Source organism: Gossypium raimondii, chromosome 6, assembly GCF_025698545.1.
Source record: "Gossypium raimondii isolate GPD5lz chromosome 6, ASM2569854v1, whole genome shotgun sequence".
NCBI classification, from domain to species: Eukaryota; Viridiplantae; Streptophyta; class Magnoliopsida; order Malvales; family Malvaceae; genus Gossypium; species Gossypium raimondii.
The window spans coordinates 48,301,640-48,324,123 of NC_068570.1; the positions used below are offsets into that span (position 1 = coordinate 48,301,640).

General features: G+C 35.0%; 1 protein-coding gene across 1 annotated transcript; it reads right to left on the reverse strand.

The window, feature by feature from the left end:
- Positions 1 to 418: 418 nt before the first annotated feature.
- LOC105772034 (probable aspartyl protease At4g16563) lies at positions 419 to 2,443 on the reverse strand. Its single transcript, XM_012593384.2, has one exon. The coding sequence runs from the start codon at positions 2,441 to 2,443 to the stop codon at positions 998 to 1,000; it is 1,446 nt and encodes a 481-aa protein (XP_012448838.1). The 3' UTR covers positions 419 to 997.
- Positions 2,444 to 22,484: the final 20,041 nt, after the last annotated feature.

Consider the following 22,484-nt stretch of genomic DNA (forward strand, 5'->3'; position numbering starts at 1 on the left):
AAAAGGTCTTGGGAACTTCTCCCCTTTTTTAATTGCCTTGAAGCAGTAGTATAAAATTTAGCTATTAGGCTTAGAATGGTTGGGGCTTCATTTACTTAAACTGAATGGATACTTCAAAGCTTCTTATACATTGTACTTACTGGAAGGTACAAAAGAATATCAATCTACCAATTCCTACATGACCATAAATCAATGTACAAGTTTGTTCGTCTGAGCGAGGCCCCATTTCTTAAAATGTTGTAAAGATCAACTTGTGGTCTCTTTGAGTTGCAAGACATGTTTATTTTATTTTAGTAATTTCTCGCAGTCTGTGTATTACATGTCTGTCATGTCTTCTATTTTCTTTTTCTTTTTTTCTTTCCTTGTAAACATGAATATAATGAAAATGAAAATTATTTGTTAAATATGTTGTGTTGTATTATCGAAGATTGCTAAACCTTGTAAATTGGTTGATGGTCCTATTAAAAGTCGAAATTAATCTAATAAAAAGAAAATTTCTATTTTCCGTGGAGTTGGCAAGGTGTAAATTTTTTTGCTTGGACTTGAATCATCATTTAAGACAAGAATCAAACTTGAGCAGACGATGAATTAAGATTCCTTTGAAAATGGAGCTCTAGGTTAATACCAATAAATGATTGCATCATAACCAAATGCATACACATTATCGTCAAAAGCATAGAAACTTACTAGGAAAAGAAACCCCAGTGATGCCAAATTTTATGCTTTTTGGTTCTTTACTGATAATATAGTTGTAATAAGGTTGGTTCACCATATTTCTATCGTTGTAGCTAAGCAATGAGAATAAAACCAGCTGTTCTTAATAAATTCAAATCCAAAACCTTAAAGCAACAAAATCTAGTTTGCACATTAACTTAACGAGTACAAGCTAACTTCATTAGAAAAAGAAAAAGAAAAGTACATAATTCAAATTTAGGTTCATTATTTTGTGGTCCAAGAGATGTAGCATTGGCCGAAACAGCAAGAACTAGCATTGAAGTTAGTTCTTATGTAGTCCCTGAGAGATTGCAGCTGCTGCACAGTCCATTGGTTGAAATCCAATTCTCTCTTTCTCCAAATCATAAACGACTTTCACATCTTGCTGTTGGAAGTTCCCGAATACACCCGCTGGTCCGTAGCTACTATCATCCATGCTTTGGAACAATAGGCATTTGACCCCTGTTGAGTTAGTTGGAGCACTCATGGCATAGAAGTAATTAGCTTGGGGCAAAACGAGACTGACATTGTTCATGAAATGAAAAGTGATTGAAGGGAAAGGATCATTTGTGAATCGGTTATTTGGACATGGAACTTCATAACAGAGATCAAAACCGGTTCGCCTCTCTACATCGGTGGCTCGAGGATATGCTATCATTGGTTGGAGCATTGAGAGAAGTTGAGAATAGAATGGCTCGGGGAGGTGAGTATAAGTGGTTCCTGAATCAATCAACATTCCCCCATTACCTTGTGAATCAAACTCTCTCAAGTTTAAAGGAACTTCAGCAGACTTAACATTGCCTACAGTTATGGCCTCTAAACCAATGTAGTAGTAGTTGGGGAACATGGGACTCTTCAACATCGGGGTGAACTGCATATTGTCACTGGAAGATGTAGCAGTATCTCCCATGAATAATGGGCTTGAAATATTTTGATTGTTGGCATACTTGAAGGCTAAGAAGCAATGAGAAAAGCCTTTCTGGAGGAACCCTAACTGTGAAGGTAGGGAAAGTACACCCCTACCAAACCCTGCAATGCCAATAGGCTCTCTATAAGTAGTGCCCACACAACCAAAGGAAAACCTGGGAACGTCCTTAGTGATATAAGGGCTACTACCATGAACCCTAAGGTTATCCCTGGTTAGGGTTCCCGCGACTAGCCCTCCTTCACCATAGGAATAGGCAAAGGAAGGACAAGGCCTAGAGCAGGTGGCTTTGAGAAGGGTGCTTAATGAGCATCCAGCCTCAATGCATGTATCAAAAGAGTTATCAGAGCTATGGATGTCAATACAAAAAGAGCTACCACAGGTGTCCCTAAAAGAGGAAGAAGAATTTGAAGGGGAGAAAGTACCTATTAACTTATTGTTCCTATAGTCATCACAATCCAGACAATCAAAGGATAGATTACCGCAAGGAACCCAAGTCAGGTCACTCCCAGTATCCATGTAAACTTGAATGACTTGTCCTGGTGTTCCTATAATTAAAGTAAGCAAATATCCATCTCTTACAGCCCTCAATGGCTCAATCATATCTGAAACTTGTGAAAGTCTCTTTCTTGAGTATTTGGAGGGTTTAGGTATAGTAAAGGTAGTGCTAGAACGTGTTAGACCAAGAACAACTGAATTAGGGTTTATGTTCCCAGCTTGGGTTTGATAGAAACTGAAAAAAGCAATGACTAGGAGCAAAAGAATGGTGGTGGTGGTGGTGGTGGTGGAGTAAGATGTCGCCATTGGACAATGCCTATCTATTTTGTATTCTCAAAGAAGGCATTTATAGATGGAAAACCTTGCTTTATTTATAGGCGCTGAAACTAGGGTACGTATAAACAGATGTTGCATGAATGTAACAATGTGAGTCGTATTGTCTTTGTGAACGTGGAGTGGGCGTCATCCACATTCATCCCCACCACCATCCCCATGAAAACAAAAAAAAAGGTATTGATTTATTCATTTTGCATGGATATTAGTTTCAAAGTAGAAATGGTAGGCAAGCGGCGCTCTCTGAATGGATAATTACAGGGTAACTCCGCTAATAAAATCCCCTTTGAAGATAGTTGAAGTGCGCATGCTGAATATTATAATATGTTTTTATATACGGTATCCAAGATTTTTTGTTTACCTTGTTCAAGCAAAACAAAGAGGAAGCCATGTTGCAGTCTCATGTGAAGCAGGAGCTTCCCATGGAATGGAATATTATAATGTCATCAAACGTACCAGTGATTATAGTGGCGAGCACGTATCACATTCACATATATACTACTTTGGTTTTCATTCAAACAACTGCTCTTTAGAAGAAAACAGTTTCATATCAGTTAAATTATTCTGAGAATAAGGGATTCTCTTTGCTTGTAGTTGCATGTGTACTGCTGTAGTATATAGTTATAATTTACAGTTACATTCAGAAAATTTCATTTATCCCAATTTGATTCTGAGAACTCTCAAGTTAGGAGAGATTGAAGATAGTACCGTTTTGTTAATTTTTATAATCAGAATGAAGACAAGCTGAAATCAAGGCTGCATTGCCATTGAGTTTAGGATTGGACTAACAGAATCAAAGGAGATAGTGGCCTTCATGCCACTTAAATGCGGCTTTGGGAGCTTTAATCTTTAAATTAATAACAACATTCTTTGGACCAAATCCTTCTTTTCTGCACAAGACGACATGGATATGACGCGAAGATCCATAAACTCCAGAACCTATATAAAATTAAGCACAAACTGGCGGCCAACCGTCACTCAAACATATTCTTGTCTCATGCTTTTTACTTCATTTAGCAAAGTTATATCTCTAAATTTAGTAGTAGATGATGTTGGACTACAATATCAGACCACTTTCTACAACATTAGTTGTACTTTTGTTTTTCTTTTTGAACTTAGGACTACAACTCATGAAATGTACTTGCTAGATTATTATAACAAGTTACTTTGCTATCAGATGTTAAAATCTAAAAGCAATTTATGGCCCTGCGTTTCCTGTGCAAGACTGCAAATGCTGAAAACTTCAAACTTTTTAATAATATTGCAAGTATGTTAACTGCTTTCACTTGTTCGAGGTTGTCTTTAATTTATTCAACTTTCTAATGGGATTCTTACAGCCAAGTATGGCATTAAAGCTTTAAAAGGATACTTTTTCCTCTTCTTTGGGTTACTGTACTGATCCTATTAGATTATATGGATATGCGGCTGAGGTTTCTTGGATAATCGGTCTCTGAACTTCTAGTGAACAAGAAAACCAAAATCTGCAAGGCTTTCAAAGTTTAAAACCTCATATAGGCATAGACACGGTGGAGCTACTAGCAATAATAGAATATTGATCTAATAAGGGAAAGAGATTAAAGAAGGAAAAAAGAAAAGACAAAACAGAAAGAATAACATGTTCGCATGCCTTCTTAGTTCTTGTACCAAACATTATAGAAATAAAATGCTGTTCAAGATTCGTCCTAACGCATTTTCTGCATCGACAAGCATTAATCAGAGAGTAGGTATTATAGATAGGGCATAATCTTAACGGACTATGGAAGAATTTTAATTAAGGTAGCTTTTTGCATACAATTTTATTCTAGAGGGCGAAACTTTTAAATTCGAGCGACTTTTTATTTTAACTTAAAAAAGTGTTAATTCTTTTTAGATATTTTTTTCCTTTTTATTAAATAAATCAATTTAATTTTTTAAAATAGTATGAACAATTTAACTGTAAAAAACTTAAAAGAAAAAAAATCACACTATATAAAATTAAATATTTCTTTCTAATATGCAAAGAGAATAACTAATACTATACTAAAATTTCTTAAGTATCATTATAGTTTCAAAAATTAAATTAAAAAAATTGATCTTAGTCCTATTTCTCAATACTAGGCATCCTAAATTGCACCCTTCGCTTTTTCATAAGATCGAACTCATCAATAATAGAATCTGTATGGGTATGTGCCAAATCAATTAATTCTAGAATTTGGCTTTAAAGTCCATATCAGGCCTCTAAGTTTAGTCTTTCAAGGCCCATCATACATTAATATTTGATTATTATTATTAAAGCTATATAATTAAAAACTGAAAAATATTTTGTTAATATAAAGTATAACCTTATGGCTTAAAGGGGTGAATTATATGAATACAATTTGACCAAGGGAGCGAATGTTGTGGACACCAAATCTAAAATACATGATAATTTATATATAAAATTCAAAAAATTTGAAAATTTCAAAGGGGGCAACTGTAAGATATTGTAAGCTATGAAGGCATCAGAGCTTGTATTTTTAAACACTCTTGGATGCTTAAGTCAATAACAATTATGGCACATCCATTTTACTGTCTGAGTATAGTCTTGTTCCAACCAAATGTGGTATTTAGATAAACCCCTCCAACAATGTCAACTCCAAAATTCGAACTTGGTTCAAATCCTTGAGAAAGAAGTCCACTTCCACTTCTTCCAACTACTTGTGTTGCTTGCCATAATAGTAGGGAAATAATCTAACCTTTTCCAACTATAATTTCACTACCGCAAGCCATCGTATTGCCTGCACCAACAACAATAACAATGCCAGCATCTAATAGCATCTTTACTAGATGCATCACGGCTCACCGAAACATCTACACTGTCACCGGTCTTATGGTTCCATTCATGTTTGCTACACAAAAAGAAATCTTCAGGTTTTTTATTCTGCCTAACATGATTAATTCTAACTCACCCTTAACACCACATGGCCATGCTTCCTCACATGATAGTAGTTTGTCAATATTTATGCCTCGCTTGAGGTCATCTACCCTAATTGATCTTGAGGTGAAGCCTCCAATGTTACCCCCTGTGATAACCTGTTTTTAGTGGTGTCAAAAATAGTGATTTCGAGACTACAAATCTGACCAATGAGTCCGTAATTAGTATTATTTAATTTATATGAGTCAGACATAATTTTATATTGAATGTTGGATTTAATAATTTTTTCTAATTTAATTTATAGTTAAGTTCAAATAGTTTGCCTTTAAAGTCAAATGGATGCAAAAAAATGAAGTATCGGGACCTCGTTTCCATCAATCGAGTTCGTAAATATTTTTATTAAATATTTACGGAGTTACTATGTAGGTATATTAAAGTTTGATTTGGGAATTTTAATGTTTGGCTAGTTAATTAAGGAAAAAGACTAAATTGTAAAAATGTAAAATTTAATTGCTATTGAATTTTATTAGTTAAATGGCTTAATTAGCGGATGTATGAGGACTTATGAAGTAATTAGGCCATATTACAATGTTGGTGGACAGTTAAGGCATTTAATTATATATTTTATATGTTAATTTACGTGTAACTAATAATAAGGTAATAAAATAGTAAAATAATAATACAACATTATCTTATTTAACATTTCTTCCACCTAAATTAGAACATGAAACCCCATTAGAGAAGCTTTAGGTTTGGCTAAGCTAAAGCTTATGCATGTAAGTAATTTTCCTACTCGTTTCTCGTAAATTTTTTTTTAGATCTTATAGCTTAATTTAGCTAATCCAAGGACTATTTTGTAAAATTTTTGAAGATTTTAGGACTTTCCATTAATTAATTTAAGTTTTTCTTGAAGTTAGTTGGAATAGTTATAATCTTGGTTGTTGTTAGGACTATTTTGTAAATGAATTTTTGTTATTTTTGGACCGAGGGACTAATATGAAAATTTATAAAATTCAGCATGTAAACTTGTGAAATTTCAAATGTTCAAAGGCTAATTAGGGATGTTGTTAAAATAGGTTTTGGAGTATTAGGGGTTAAATGTGAAAGTTTAAATAGTTTCGGTTTTAGAGACTAAATTGAACGAAATGTAAAAGTTCAGAGAAAATTTGTAAAATAAATTTTATAAGTCATTTGCGTAAAAATGAATTTGAAAATGTATTTTAATTTGATAAATTTAATTTAATCATTATATAGATCAAGAACTGAACCGTACGAAGGATAATCAGGGAAAAGGGAAAATCACAGATTAGTCCCTACAAATCTACTCAATAGTCGAATATACTAGGTAAGTTCATAATATAAATATATTTTTTTAAACTTGTGCTATTATGATTTGATTCAATTGCATTTGTAGTTAGTTTTGATAATAAGTTGAAATTTTAAATTGTTGCAATTAAGTACACGTGAGAAAGTGAATATTTGGTAGTTGTTAAATATTTGGGATATATGATTTTAGGATTTTGAAATGAACTTAGTTGTTTGGAAATATGTGTATGAATGTATTTTTGGAAGTGCCTCTGAATTGTTAAATGTGGTCAACTTTGTTAAAATCTTTGTTTGAACGTAGTAAACGATTCGAAAACAATTGGCATGCCGATAAGATTTGAACGCGCACTTGCACGGGTTTGCACTTCGGTGCCTCTGTTAGTATTTTGATGCTCTCTGGTGTTATATGGTTACTCGAGTATCCGAGTTATGTTACTATAGTTAATTGGGCTATTAAAATTTGTATTTAATCTTATAATGATTTGAAATTTCTTGTGTTTAACCATTAGAAGGTTTGTATCTAAGTATAATCATTCAAGAATGTTCATTTTTGGTATTGATGCGATGAAATGTATATATATACATGAATGATTTTGATTAAACTCTTGATGCATATGAAGTATATGATGAACTATTTTGGTTCTAATTCTATGTGTCCTTGTAAATGATTCTCAAGTTTAATTAATCTTATTTATTTTAGTTTTCAAATGTTTAATTGAGGTAAGTTGACTTGTATATTAGCTATGAACTTACTAAGCTACTTAAGCTTACTCTATTTGTTATTGTTTTATGTAGTTAACGTTTAGCAGAATTGGTTAGAAAAGCTTTGATTAATTGAAGAATATGTTAATCGAAACTCAAGTTCTAACTCAACCTGAAACTGGGAAAGAGTTTACCGTTTATAGTGATGCGTCCCTTTGTGGGTTGGGTTGCGTTTTGATGAAGAATGGGAAAGTAATTGCTTCTGCCTCACAACAACTTTAGTTTCACGAGAGAAACTACCCGACGCATGATTAAGAGTTGACAACTGTTGTTTTTATTTTAAAGATATGACGACATTATTTATACGGTAAAAAATGTCATGCTTTTACTGATCATAAAAGTCTAAAATATCTGATGAATCATAAAGATTTGAACTTGCGATAGCGTAAATGGCTTGAATTACTAAAACATTATGATTTTGTGTTAAGAATATTTGATTATTTGATAGCACTGAATAGCATACCTTTAGATATTACAGCTAATTTTTAGAGATACTAATTAGAGTATTCTTTCCTTAATTGGTTCAATGATTCATGTATATAGTTGTACATATTTCGAAGAAATACATACTTTTGAGAGAGTTTTTCTCAATACATTAGAGTATCTATCTCTAATTTCATCATGGCATCAGTTTTTTTATTCGATTTTTGGGATTTTTTTTCTGATTTTAAAATTTGTTCCAAAAACCCTATAAACACAAAATTGGTACTTTCCACCCTAGCCTTATTTATCACCCCTACCATTGGAGTCAGAATCCACTCGCCGGTGAAACCCCAGACTACGGTGACCAAAAGACCCACGCGTGGGCATCACCTGCCTCCGCAAGCTTCTGCAACTTTGTTTCACGCGCTGCGCATAGACTTCACTTGCAGCTGCTATGTTTTTTCTGTCGCCATCACTGTGCCCGCTGCTCCCTTCCAAACATTCTCCTCAAGTAGTGATGTTTTTGGCTAAGTTATTTTGGGATGTCTTTTATGTTCCTTTTGGGTGTTTTTTCCCCCTAATTTTCCAAGAAAATTTTTTGGGTATTAGCTATTTTTCTAACCTTATGTCTAAAGACAAAAAGCTTGTGATTTTAACCGATAATCCATCATTGCAAATTAGTCCTCTGAAGCTTGATGGACATAATTACCTTGCTTGGTCAAGGTCTTTCTTGTTGTTTATCAAGGCTTATAGCTTGCAGGGATACATCACCGGTAATGTCGGAACCTAAACTCACTGATTCAATGTTTAGTCAGTGGGATTCAACGAACTATCTTGTAATGGCATGGCTTATCAACTCTATGCAACCCAATATTTCCTATACTTATTTGCTACTCGATACTGTGGAAAAAAATTGGAATGTTGCTACTCTCACCTACTCTCGTGTTGGGAATGATGCGTAAATTTTTTAGATTCGTAATAAGGTCCATGGTACAAAACAGGGGGAGCTAATGATTTCTCAATACTTTTCTCAATTAAGTGGGTTGTGGCATGAACTTGATTGTTATCAAGATTTTTAGGCATTTTGTACCAATGATGCCAAAAAATTTCAGAAGATGGTGGAGAACTAGTGCGTTTTCTATTTTTTGGCTGGGTTGAATATTGAGTATGATCGGATTCAGGTTAAGTTCTTAGAAAAACTCTGTTCCCTTCTCTCCATGAGGCATACTCCTATGTACAACAGGAGAAGAGTTGTCATGTTTCTATACTCTATAATCCACCTATTGAGAAAGTCGGTCTCATTGCTAACCAAGATGGTCCATCAGGTGGTAAGTCTGACAAGGATCACTTGACGTGTAACTACTGTGGTAAGCCTTGACACACAAAATATTAGTGTTGAAAGTTACATGGTCGCCCCACTCAAGGTCGTGGTGGAAAATGAAGGGGTAATTCTTGACCTCAAGCACATTTATCAAACTCTATAATAACAAAGGACAAGTCTACTTCTGCTGAGAGTTTTACCTTGGATGAGATTCAACACCTTCGATGCCTCTTGTCTCAGTTGGACTCTACCCTGATTGCCAAGTCTAATCATGTGAAATCAGGTACTATTTTAAATGCTCCATCTACTTCTGAATCTTGGATTATTGAATCCAGTGCGAATAGAAATATGACAGGGTCAAACAAAAGCTTTGACTATATTACGTGTCCATCTAAAAATAGTGTGTGAATAGCCGATGGCTCCCTTACCTCAGTCTCTGGAACATGTTCTACTGTTTGTACTCCCACTCTCACTTTATCTTTTGTCCTCCATGTTCCTAAATTCTCGGTTAACCTCTTACCTATTAGTACTATCACTAAAGCCTTAAATTGTAAACTTGAATTCTTTCCCGATCACTGTGTCTTTCAGGACCTCCAAACAGGGAAGACAATTGGCAATGGTAGAATGTGTGATGGCTTATATCTTTTGGATCGATCGCACAGTATGTCTTAGGCCTTATTTGGAGACAATAAAGATGTGAACTGGGAGATAATTTAGTGGCATAGGCGGTTAGGACATCCATCATTTACTGTTCTCGCCAAGATGTTTCCTTCTTTGTTTTTAAGATCTCAGTTAGACTATTTAATTTGTGATGCCTGTGAGTTTGCTAAGTACACAAGAAACAATTATCCTTTAAGTAATAATAGAAGTACTGTTCCTTTTGAGGTTATTCATTTGGATGTTTGGGGCCCTACTCATCTTACTTCTTTATCTAGTACTCGTTAGTTTGTTACATTTATTGATTGTTGCACTCGGATTACATGAGTATTTTTATCAAATTCCAAAAGTGATGTTTTCTCGTGTTTTTTTCTTTTCATAAATTGATTACTACTCAGTTTGATGCTAAGGTTAAGATTTTGCAAATTGATAATGGAACCGAGTATAAATTTAATGATTATTTAGATCTAATGGGATTTTGCATCAGATTAGTTGTCCAGGTACAAGTGCTCAGAATGGTGTTGTCGAAAGAAAAAATCAACATATTTTGGAGGTTTCTAGATGACTTATGTTCACTATGAACCTCTCAAAGGCTTACTTGGGGGATGCAATTTTGGTTACTGCTTATCTCATTAATCAAATTCCTGTTTGGGTTCTTGATTTTAAAAGTCTCATTGAAACCTTACAAGGCAAGACAGATTACCCAGTTTCACTAAAGGTATTTGGTTGTGTTTGCTTCATTCATCTTCGACATTGGAGCAAACTGGATCATTGAACAATCAAATGTGTTTTCATTGGATACTCTCCCACACAGAAGGGTTACAAATGTTATCATCTGCCACTTAGAAAGTATTATGGATGCATGGATGTAAGATTTGTAAGGATGAACCCTAATTTTCTTCATCACAACTATCTCTTCAAGGAGGGGTTATTAAAAATAAAGAGATTACACCCTGTTTTGTTACCCTTCCAAGGGAGAATTCAGTTCCAGCAGAGACTTTGGTTCAAGAGAAGACTAGTGGACGGTTGTTGGATAGGTCTGATTTAAGGACATAAACTAGGAAAGGCAAGAAAGAAGATGACATTATACAATCTACTTTATGCCCTGACTCTTCACTATTAAGTGAGTCTTCTTTACCTGAGGTTGCTACTAATTTAGAATTACCAATAGCCCAATGAAAAGGTGTTAAAACTTGCACTTTACATCCTATCTCTGTCTTTGTGTCTTATGATTCCTTATCCCCATCCTATACAATATTTGCATTGTCTTTGTTCTCTATATCTGTTCCACAGGATGGGAGAGAAGCTATTAGTGATCCAAGATGGAAAAAGGCTACGATTGAAGAAATAAAGGGCTTTAGCAAAAAATGAGATATGGAAACTGCTTAAACCTCCTGAGGGGCAAAAAATGGTTGGCTGCAAATGGGTATTTATTATCAAGTATAAGGCTGATGGTTCAATTGAAAGACTCAAAGCTAGATTAGCAGCACAATGATTCACTCAGACATATGGAGTGGATTATCAAAAAAATTTTTCTCTAGTTGCTAAATTTAACGCGATTAGGATCGTTCTATCATGTGCAGCAAATCTTGACTGGGACTTACAACAGTTTGATGTAAAAAATGTCTTCTTACATGGAGACTTGGAAGAAGATGTGTATATGAAAGTTCCTTTAGGATTCCAGGATAGGGACACTTAAGGTAAGGTATGTAGACTGGAAAAGACCCTATATGGACTAAAGCAATCTCCTAGAGCCTGTTTTGATAGATTTAGTAAGGCAATGGTGTCATTTAGCTATAAAAAAAGTAATGTTGATCATACCCTCTTTATAAAACATCACAAGGGTAATATTAATCTCCTTTTAGTTTATGTTGATGACATGATTATGGTAGGATATGATAGGGAAGAAATGGCCTAACTTAAGACACAATTGGCTCAAGAATTAGAAATCAAAGACTTGGGAAAGTTACAATAGTTCCTCAGAATAGAAGTGGCTAGATCGAAAGAGTGAATCTTTATTTCCCAAAGAAAGTATGTCTTAGATCTTCTGACAGAGACTGGCATGTTAGGTTGCAAACCAGGAGAATCACCTATTGAGAGTAATCACAAGTTACAAGTAGGGATTGCTGAAATGATGGATAAAGAGAGATATCAAAGACTCGTCGGACGATTGATTTATCTTTCTCATACTCGACTTGATATAGCCTATGCAGTTAGTTTGGTAAGTCAGTTTATGTACGATCCTCGCGAAGCCCATACGTAGGCAATATTGCAAATTTTGTTCTATTTAAAGTCTGCATCGGGAAAAGGTGTTCTATTCTCCAAAAATAGTCATCTCAAGATATATGTATTTACAGATGCAGATTGGGTGGCTCTCTTGATGACAGAAGGTTTAAAAAGGGTTATTGCACTATTGTGGGAGGAAATTTAGTCACTTGGAGAAGCAAGAAATAAAGTGTTGTGGCTCAATCAAGTGCAGAGGTTAAATATAGGGCCATGGTTCAAGGCGTTTGAGAGCTTTTATGGCCGTAAAAGGTATTGGAAGAGTTAAAGTTGTTGAACGAAAATGGATCAACCTTGTACTATGACAATAATGCGGCCATAAGCATAGCTCAAAATCCAGTGCAACACGATAGAACCAAGCACATGAAAATAGATTGTCATTTTAAGAAGGAAAAAGTAGCCAGTGGTGCCTTCAGTCTATCTTATCTAGCATCCGAAAAATAGTTGGCTGATGTTTTTACTAAAGGACTTAATTGTAATACTTACATAATCTTCTTTGCAAGTTGGGCATGCGAGACATCTATATACCAACTTGAGGGGAAGTGTTGAGAATATTGGATTGTTTGATAGCAATGGATAATGTATCTTTAAATATTACAGCTGATTTTTAGAGATACTAATTAGATATATTCTTTCCTTAAGTGATTCAATACTTCATATATATATAGTTATACATATTTCTAAGAAATACATACTTTTGAGAGGGTTTTTCCTCAATACACTAAAGTATTTATCTCTAATTTCATTACTTATTGATTGATTACCATACTGGGAAAGATAATATTATAGTTGATGCTTTGGGTCGTAAATTTCTGTTTGCTTTTAGGGCTATGAATGTAAATTTGACATTGGAATGTGATGGTTATATTTTGGCTGAATTGAAAGTGAAATTGGTATTCTTATCGCAAATTCTAGAACTTCAGAAAAATGATTCAGAGTTGTTAGTGAAGCGGGATCAAGTGAAAAATGGCCAGACGACTGATTTCTACATCCGAATCAATGATTGCTTATACTTTCGTAATTGATTGTGCATACAAAGAGTTTCAGGGTTGAAATGAGAATTGTTAAACAAAACTAATAGTATTGTTATTGGTGGTCGATAATGAAACGTGAAATATCAGAGTTCACTAATAAAGAATATCAGAATGACAGATATGTCTATCAAGACTATTCCTCTTTGAGGAAAGCATATGGCGAGTATATCTGCTATAGATTTAGTTCCATAGGGAACTATCATGTAAAAGAGATGGTAAGCTCGAACAGTAGTTCAGATAATAGTCTGCTGGAAATTGTAGGCTCAATGGGACCAAAGCAGACAGACATGATACACCTTAGAAGCAAGGTATCACAAATAGGGTGGATAACAAAGAAGTAATCCAAAATAACTTTTCAACCCGAATGTAGGGTGAAATGCGTTTTAGCTTGCTAGAGTGGCGTGATCCTCATTAGTTAACCCAACGGATGGAATGTTCGCAAGTCTTTCAGGACTATTGGAACCAAAAGGAGTCCGCAAAGGACAAATCATATTTGGAAGGACCACCAATGAGGACATAACAAAAAGGGTCATTAGGAGGGTAGGTAGAAGGGCTACCCTATAAGTACGTGGTGGATAGAAGAATCCACGTTGGGAATAGATGAAAGAATGAATGAAGGTAAATGAAGGATAGCATCTGCAGATATGGCAAGACATCCGAGAAACCGTCGAAACTAGTCGAAAGGTGATAAGATTGTCTAGGGAAAGATCATTTAACGATCTAACTGCCAATAGGTAAGTTCAAAAAATAAATCAGAGATCGCCATTTCAGGTTGAGTTTCAAAACAATCAGGGAGTTAAATGTATTTATTATCTTTTCATTTACTACATTTGTAAATCGAGGTCTATGTTTGAATAATTCAGTAAAGAAACTCACTAACTTCTTTTGAATTTAAAGAATTTTGGCCTATGCTTGTAGGACTCATGGGTGATTAAGGATCTTGAGGAGGGATAAAGCTAGACTGTAACAGGTCAAGGATAATCAATCAGTAAGGTGTCATGCACATAGGAAAGGAAAACCATCAGAGGCTTCGCTTCGGGGTTTATATATTTTGTAATTAAGTAGCTTATTTAGAGATTATATTTTTAACTTAGTTGACAACGTTTGGGTTAAAGGTCCTGTTGTAATAATTTTTCAAAATAAATTAGTAAAGTTTTTTGGAAATTTTTTTAATTTAAGTAGTAGATCAAACCAGTTCAGCTATGACATTCCATACACAAAATTGACAATCAGGTTAGGTGAGGGTGTTACAAATTTAGTGGTATCAGAGCACGATTTAGTCAATCTTTTGGACGTAGGAATTGAAAAGAGTACCCCTTATGTGCATGGTGTTGATTTTGTTAAGTCCCTTGAGTCTTTATTTTTATTTCGATATTATGTGATCTGTGTAGTTATAATTGCCTAAATTGACAGATGGTGACTATAGTAAAATAGACGATTCAAAAAAAGATACAAAGAAAGGATGATTAAATAGAGTGATTGAAGGTACAAGTGATGAAAAAAATAAAGTCTCATTAAATAAAAGATACAAGGAAAAGTTGAAACATTTTTATCTACCAAGTTGCCACCTTTTTGGCTTGTCTTTCGAAAGAAGTAGAAACGATCATGCTTGATTCTTGAAAATGAGGAAGTCATCGGATTCGTTCTGTCAATCCCCTCATAGGAATTTGAGGAGTAGGAATGTTAAATTTAGGGATGACCCTAGTAAGTCTACCTATGTAAATGGAGTTACGGAGTTCCTATGGAAAGGACTGACAGTAGCAAGTATACTTAGCCACAAGTTCAAAATTTAGATATGAAGACCTCTATGTCAAGTTTGAATAGGGATTAGACAAGAAAAATGAGAAGGAAGGTACACTTGGATGCTAGACTTGGTATCCGTAGTATACTCCTCAAGGATTTAGAGACCCCCATTTTGCAACCTTACCCTTTCATCAAGGTGTAGCTTCCGAAGGCTAGTACCACCAGCGAACAGATTTCCATGAATCTAGGGAGTTGGGCACATCGTTGTTAATCGAAGAAGGTGAATTTCTTGAATTAGCCTGTTTGGCTTCACTTCCCCTTTGAAGAGTAGCTAAGGATTTTCTCTACCCTACCAATGGTTGAAAGGAAACCGCTAGGGTTGTCAAAGAAGGGAGGCAAATTCCTGAAAATGAAAGGAAGGGGAAGTGAATGGTGCTGATGTGGTCTCCCCATGATGTTACAATAGGAGTAGTAATGAGCAGATTCAAAAAAGGGAAAAAGAAGGTTGAGGAAAATAACTCCCCCAACTCTTGAGGCAGATTATTGCCTTATTCTAGATTGACCAAAAACAAAGGTATATAATCTCTTGCAATAAAACATCTCCTCCAAGGGAAGAAGAGGTAGCCATTAAAGCCACCTAGTCGACACGTCCTTCTATTCACGCTGAGAACAAAAGTAAGGTAAGGAAAATAGATTTTCCGAGGTAGTAGGTAAACCACCATATTGTATCCAGTGGGTGTGTCCCTATAAATCAAGAACTTTCGCCTTGCCTATGACTTCTATTGAGGATTTAGTCAGGGAACAGGTAAATGAGGGAAAGGTAAAGGATTTACTTTTGAGACTTTAATGTTGGAAGTAGCCCAGAACTACACTCTAGTAACATAATTAGATAAGAAATAGAAAGATAGGAAGAAGAGAAGTTAGATATATTAGCTAAGTTGGTCAAGCAAAAGGTTTGTGGAGTTGTGAACCTCCTCTTAATGTTCAAGTTTATTTATAACCAAAGGAGTACGTGGGAAGTTATGGAAAATTTAATGAATGGTAAGGAACCGTTCAAGTCCATCAATGCATGTAGGAGACCTATTGGCATAAAGAGAAGGAAGAATCCTTTAGTATTCTCAAAGCGGGATATCTGTCAACTGGTAGCCATTAGAGTACATCATAAGTCCATCTAGTGATAACCCTTTTCGAGAATAACTATAAAGTCATTATTACCATTGGAATAGAAATTCGAAATTAGAGTAGTGGCTCTGATAGTCTACCAAAGATTAATGAAAATATTTTATGGGTGTAACACCCATAACCCTTACCCGTTGCCAGATTAGGGTTACGACGTATTACCGTACAATCCAGAATAATCAATAGCAGATAGTATCAAGTTGTCAATTTAATAACATAATTTCATAATAACCCATATAAGAGTAATACATACATTTATGTGCCTTAAATCGATCTTACAATGCCTTAAAATTAGTTTAGGTACGATTAGAGACCAATTTGAAACAAATCAAAAAATTTAGGGCAATTATGAAAATTTTCAAAACAGGGGTACACGGCTTGTGTCTAGACTGTGTGACAGATCCCAGATCGTGTGGTTCTGAACATGGCTATGTGGCCAACTACGTGTCAAACCGTATACCTTTCAAAATGCCCTCACATGGTCGTGTCACAAGCCGTGTGCTAGACCGTGTGACACCTGCACCTAACATATTCAGGGCACACGCCCGTGTGGGTTGCCTCTGTGTGACACACAGTCGTGTGACAGCCCGTCTCCTAGGCTGTGTGTATGCAAAAATATCCCAAAACATGCTCATTTCAAATACAAATGCTTAAGTACTTAATTATACACTTACACATTTGTTCACAAGACTTTATAGTACATTTTAAACTACTCCAAATCAAGTTAAACAACCAACCTATGTGCCTAACCAATGTGCCATCATGGACACCACATTTCAATTACATACAAATTCATTATCAAGCTAAACTTTCAAACCATAAATGCATACCTTCACTAATAACAAAACTTATCAATCCATGCTTGATTAGCATCATCTACTCATGCCTCAACTAGAATTAAGCATACAAGCCTCAAATAGCTACTTAGCACAACAACGATTCAAGAACATCAAACTACAACATATGTGTTTAAAACTATCACCAAACATTCACTATTACCCTATTACATTTTTAAGCCACAACATGTTTCAATTGACTTACTAAGGATCATATAATATCGTAATTAATTCAAACTAAATTTATCATGCCATATTCATTCAAACTTACCATTTCTTGTTTGGGCTTAGGATGAAACATGCATACTTCACTTAATTACTCCTATCACAACATCAAATGCACAACACACACGTATTTGAAATACTAGGAAACATTAAAAAAATAACCAGATGTTCCTATTACATGCCATATAAGCCAAGATGTATTCAAAAGCTACCAAATGATCCTCGGATAGTGTGATTTCTTCGAGTTGATCTGATCTCCTGATCCACAAATCATATCTACAAGAAATAAGATAAATAACATGAGTAAGATTTCGTAAAGCTTAGTAAGTTTATTGATTGAACGGTAAATCTTACCGGATTAAAACTCAACAAATCAAATAACAAGATTAAAGAACAAAGTTCCTGTCACAAGATAAATTGGGGGTTAGTAAAATCGAGTTTGTGAATCGAGAGAGAGAGAGGTCACGCCCTATCTATGTGGTTTTAGGAAAAAAATAAACGATTATAGGTCTAATGGTTAAGTGATAGTGAATTTGTCCTTGAAACCCAAGTTCAAATTCTTTCCCTTGCACCATTTTTATTATTTTGCAAATTTTGCTTCTAATCTGTAACATCCCTATTTTTTTTGTTTAATGTTTGTGAAATTATTTCAATAATGGGTAATTGTCCTAGTGGTTAAGACAAAAGAAGTAGACAGTGCAATTCGCTTAGAAACCCGAGTTTGATTTCCCTTCCCTTGCAAAATAGCTTAATGTTGCTAATTTTTCACCTTCCCCTTATTTTTGTGCCACCCATGCCTTTTAACCTAGGTATGAATATAAAATTTTCACTTATTTTTAAGATTTAAGTTAAATTTTCTCCTACCCTAGCCATTCTCCTCCCTTCTCTTATTTTTTACTCCTACCCTAGCCATTCTCCTCCCCTCTCTTATTTTTTATCTCAAAGTTTCTTCCTTTCTCTAAAATTTCATCACAGTTGTGTCACCCCATTGTTGGAGTTTTTATTTTTTTTCAGCCACCCTAATGAACATCTAAACCTCCTAAACCAGCCATATTTGCTGCACTAAACTTCCCTTTTTATTTTGCTCCTAACAACCACCTTTACTGTCCATTTCTGCCCCATCTCTCTTGTTCATATCAATGTCGGTAAGTCCTATTTTTCTTTTTCTGTTGTTGTGCTTTGTGTGCCAATTTTTTGCTGCTTTTTTTTATAGCCAATAAATCATCATTCCAGCCCTTAAAATTTTTATTTTTTTTGTGCAAAGATCCTTCTTTGTTTCGCCTTAGACCTGTCTTTTCTGTTGCCTCAAGTGGTGTTGCCACCCCCTTAAAACATCATTGTTTTAGGACAACCATTTTTCTTCAGTTGTCACACCTAATATTGTAAGTTATTTTTATTTTTCTCTCTATTTGGATCTGATTTAGAAGTTCCTAATTGAGTAATTAACTAAGACGTTCATCTGACAACTCAGATCTGGGTAATGGGCAGTGCAAATCACAAACTTGTGTAAAATTTACATTGTTTCGCTTTGTTAATAATTTTTTCTTTGGCCGATTGCTTTAAAGCCTGAATGGGAGATTTTGGTTACTGATTTTTTGGGATTAATTATGTTTAGGTGCTGATTTAAACGTCCCAGATCAGCAGTGACTACAGATCTCGTTCGCTCGTACGTTTCGCATCAAACTAGTGTAAGTAGCCTAGTCGCTTTAGATCTGAAAATTGTTATGGTAACATTGATTTGGTTGAACCTTTAAGAGGCTGTTTTAGGTTTGATTTGGCAGCATTTTAACTTGATAAATATTTTATTTTAATTTAGGTTTCGTTTAAGTCTAAAAGAGGAATCGCGGGTTTCGCAAGTAATGCTACGGTTGTGCGAAAATAAGGTGTGGGTCTAACATATAAAATTTAAATGTTGAATAATATTTTTTAATACTTAAAATGATGGTTAAGCTTGTTGGTTGGACTTAGTTAAATGGCTCAGTAAGTGATTTTAAGGTGGCTAAATAAGGTACGTTTCGAGCCCTAGTTAAATATCATGTTTGCAAGGTTACATGAGTGGTTGAATGTTTGGTATTGGTATGGATTAATATGAATTGTTTTGTGATATAATGGATGCTGGGTGTATGAGTAGCATGTAACAGAATGAAAATGAAATGTATGTTTGGGTAAAATGCTGTGAAATATATCGAATGAAAGACTGCTACACATGCACTGGAAAATTGCTTATGAATAATAATGAAATCATGGCATGTTGGAATGTCACCGTATTGGTGGTGAAACTGAATGATTGATAATTGTTATTATCGAACAGAAGTGAATGCTATTATGAGAGCAAGTATAACATGCTATTGAAATGGGAATGTAATGGAAACATGATTTTGATTGAAATTTGTATGACAAATCGCATGTGCATGGGGTTGGATTATATGGATGATGGTGGAGTTCCTTGGAGTAATGGCGGCATATTAATTCCGTATATATGTTGCCAGTGCACTGCACCAAGAGGAATGAGGAGAACGACAATTATATCATATTTATTTTGAATGGTAGTATATCTGCATTACATATAATAGTGGTTTAACCACATCGAGCTTAGCTCTCAATGTATGGAATTTGGCAGACAAGTTCTAGGGAACTCATGGTGTGTAGCGGATGGTTGGGGTAGGAATTCATTATGCATTATTTTATGTCCATGACACTTTTGAATGGTAATGTTTATGCTATGTTGGTGTTACAATGTTATTAACGGTGAATGATATTTGAATGAATATTTGAATGTTCTTATTGTTTAAACTCACACTGAGCTAGTTAACTCACCTATAGTTTCAACCATCTCAGGTAATGCTCGAGACTAGGGTCGAACATGGCATGCGGACATACGATAGACTTCGGACTTATAAATTATTCTACTTAAGTTTTTCCTAAATTTATTAGCTTTTTGGACAGTAAATTTATTTGGTTTGTGGTTTAGATTTTTCTCTTTGTTTTGGGGTTTTTATGCATGCATCCATATCTCATTGATTGGATTTAGATACTTATTTTGAAACCAAAAAATACATGTTACTCAACTTAGATTAAAGTCATCGTATTTTTCTATTGCAAAATTCGTACTTGAATTTTTAAAAAGTGAATTATAAGTCAAATATGTTTCCAAAATTAATAAGAACTTTTATTTAATTGGATCTTATTTTAAACTTGGTAACATTCGTGTTTTTATAAAATAAAAGCCACTAAGATTTTCTGACAATAGGAAAACATTTGAAAAACAAATTTTTGAAGGTTTGATCATTTTTACTTGGCCATTTCGATTGTCAATGTGACCTCTAGAATTCTATCGTAACGTCTAGGCTAGGTTTGGGTGTTACAGATTCAGACAAGGTTGATATCTAGTTTTGGTTGGGTTGGATTAAAACTAGCTAGTTCCTTAGTAGGAGACAAAATGATTACCGACGAATGGTTTTAATAGGGTTGATAATTGAGCGTAAAGGGTTATAAATAGTTGGGAAATGACTTCCCGAGAAGGATTCATCTCAGTTATATTTTATTTTCTTCTCTTCTTCATCTTCTTCCTTGGTTTTTTCAAAGAAAAGATAGTTATGGAAAGCTCTGCATGGAGCGACAATCATGAGGTTTGAGTCGAAAAAGTAGAGAATTTAGTGAGCTAGTAAGGTTTTAAGCCCTTTGGTGTATGTAAGATTAAGAAAATGAAGTTAAGAATTTTCAGAACCTTTTAAGGGCTTTGAATATTTTTGGAAAATTGAGATTTAATCTGAAAATATTGAGTTTTACTCATGATTTTTGGTTATAATGCTTAGCTTCTAGGAGCATGGGAGCTCTAGCATTTAGAAAAGTTAAGCATAGGTGGCAAAGAAACATCAGGTGAGTTTCTATACTCCATTTCTGGAAAATTGTATACTGGCATGAAACTGTGATGAGTCCAAGATGAGATCTATGATGATGTATGATCCCTGTCTTTTGATAATGTTATGTATGCACGAGGTTGAGTAGGTAATTAATTATCTGCAAGTGTGTCGATATGCATAAAATAGTTATAGTAATGAATATCTAAGTTGGCATGCTTCATGCTATTATGTTTATGTCATCATATGTTTGTACATGTGTGCTTATAAATTATGGAGTACGGAGGGAAAAGATTGATGGGATAGATGAAGTTAGGATTGGGCGGATGTTTTGGGAAATGGTGTTGTTGTTTACCTTCATACGGTATTGTTGGGTGCACTGTGGTATTCGAGCATTAAGGTTAAAAGTGGAAAAATAGAGGAATGGGTGAATGGATAGAGGAAAGGAATTCGGTTAAGATTTCGTGATACGGTGTTGCTGGGTGCAAACTCTGATATGCGAAAGGGACACTACAATGTTCAAGCATCAAGGTTAAATAAGAGATGGAGTCATATTGACTGTCTCTCTAGAGTAACACTATGACAACTGTTATTGGGTTTCATAAAGCAACACTGCAGCAGTAGTCAGTAGGCTCTATGTGGGACACCCTGATGGTGATAAGGTCACTCGGGGCGACACCTCAAAGAGGTTTAACGTGTAAGACCATAGCTCGGCTATGGCGACCAATAGAGTTCATTAGCATGTTAAACATGGGGTATATAGTGTAAGACCATAGCTCGATTATGACAACATAGAGAGCACGCCAAGACATGAAAAACATGGCAGTCCGTCGAGATGTTAAACATAGGGTAGTTCGCTAGGACGTTAAACATGGGGTATATTGTAAGACCATAGCTCAGTTGTGGCAACACAAAGAGTCTATCGGGACACTAAAAACAATTCAGTTTGTCGAGAAAGTAAACAAAGAAAAATTCGTTAGAACATTGATCATAGAGCCTGATGAACAAGACCGTAGCTTGGCTATTGCCGCATATGTAGTCTACCAAGACATTAAACGCGGGGTAGTTCATTGGGACATTTAACATGGGGTAGACCGCCAAGACAGTAATTATAGAAATTCACAAATATGGAAAAGGGGTTAGAAGAAAATGCTAGTGTTGGCGAGCTATAGTTAGTAAGTGGATTCTGAGGAATTCGTTGAATAAGGCAGCGGTAGTGGAAATGGAAATAGTTCACCAAAATAGTAGTTATGAAAGCCGATAGGGCATCTGAGTGTTAACCCGGTAAGAATTAGACCTAGGAATTGATGTGTCAGTAGTGCCTAGTGTATGGTCAAAAGGATGATTATTTATATGAAGATCGGAAATACGTATTCACCATTAAGAACCGCAAAGGGAAACTAAATGAAACTAAATATCAGAAATAGGTACTAATATGAAATATACGAATGATAGATATGTTTTTCAAGACT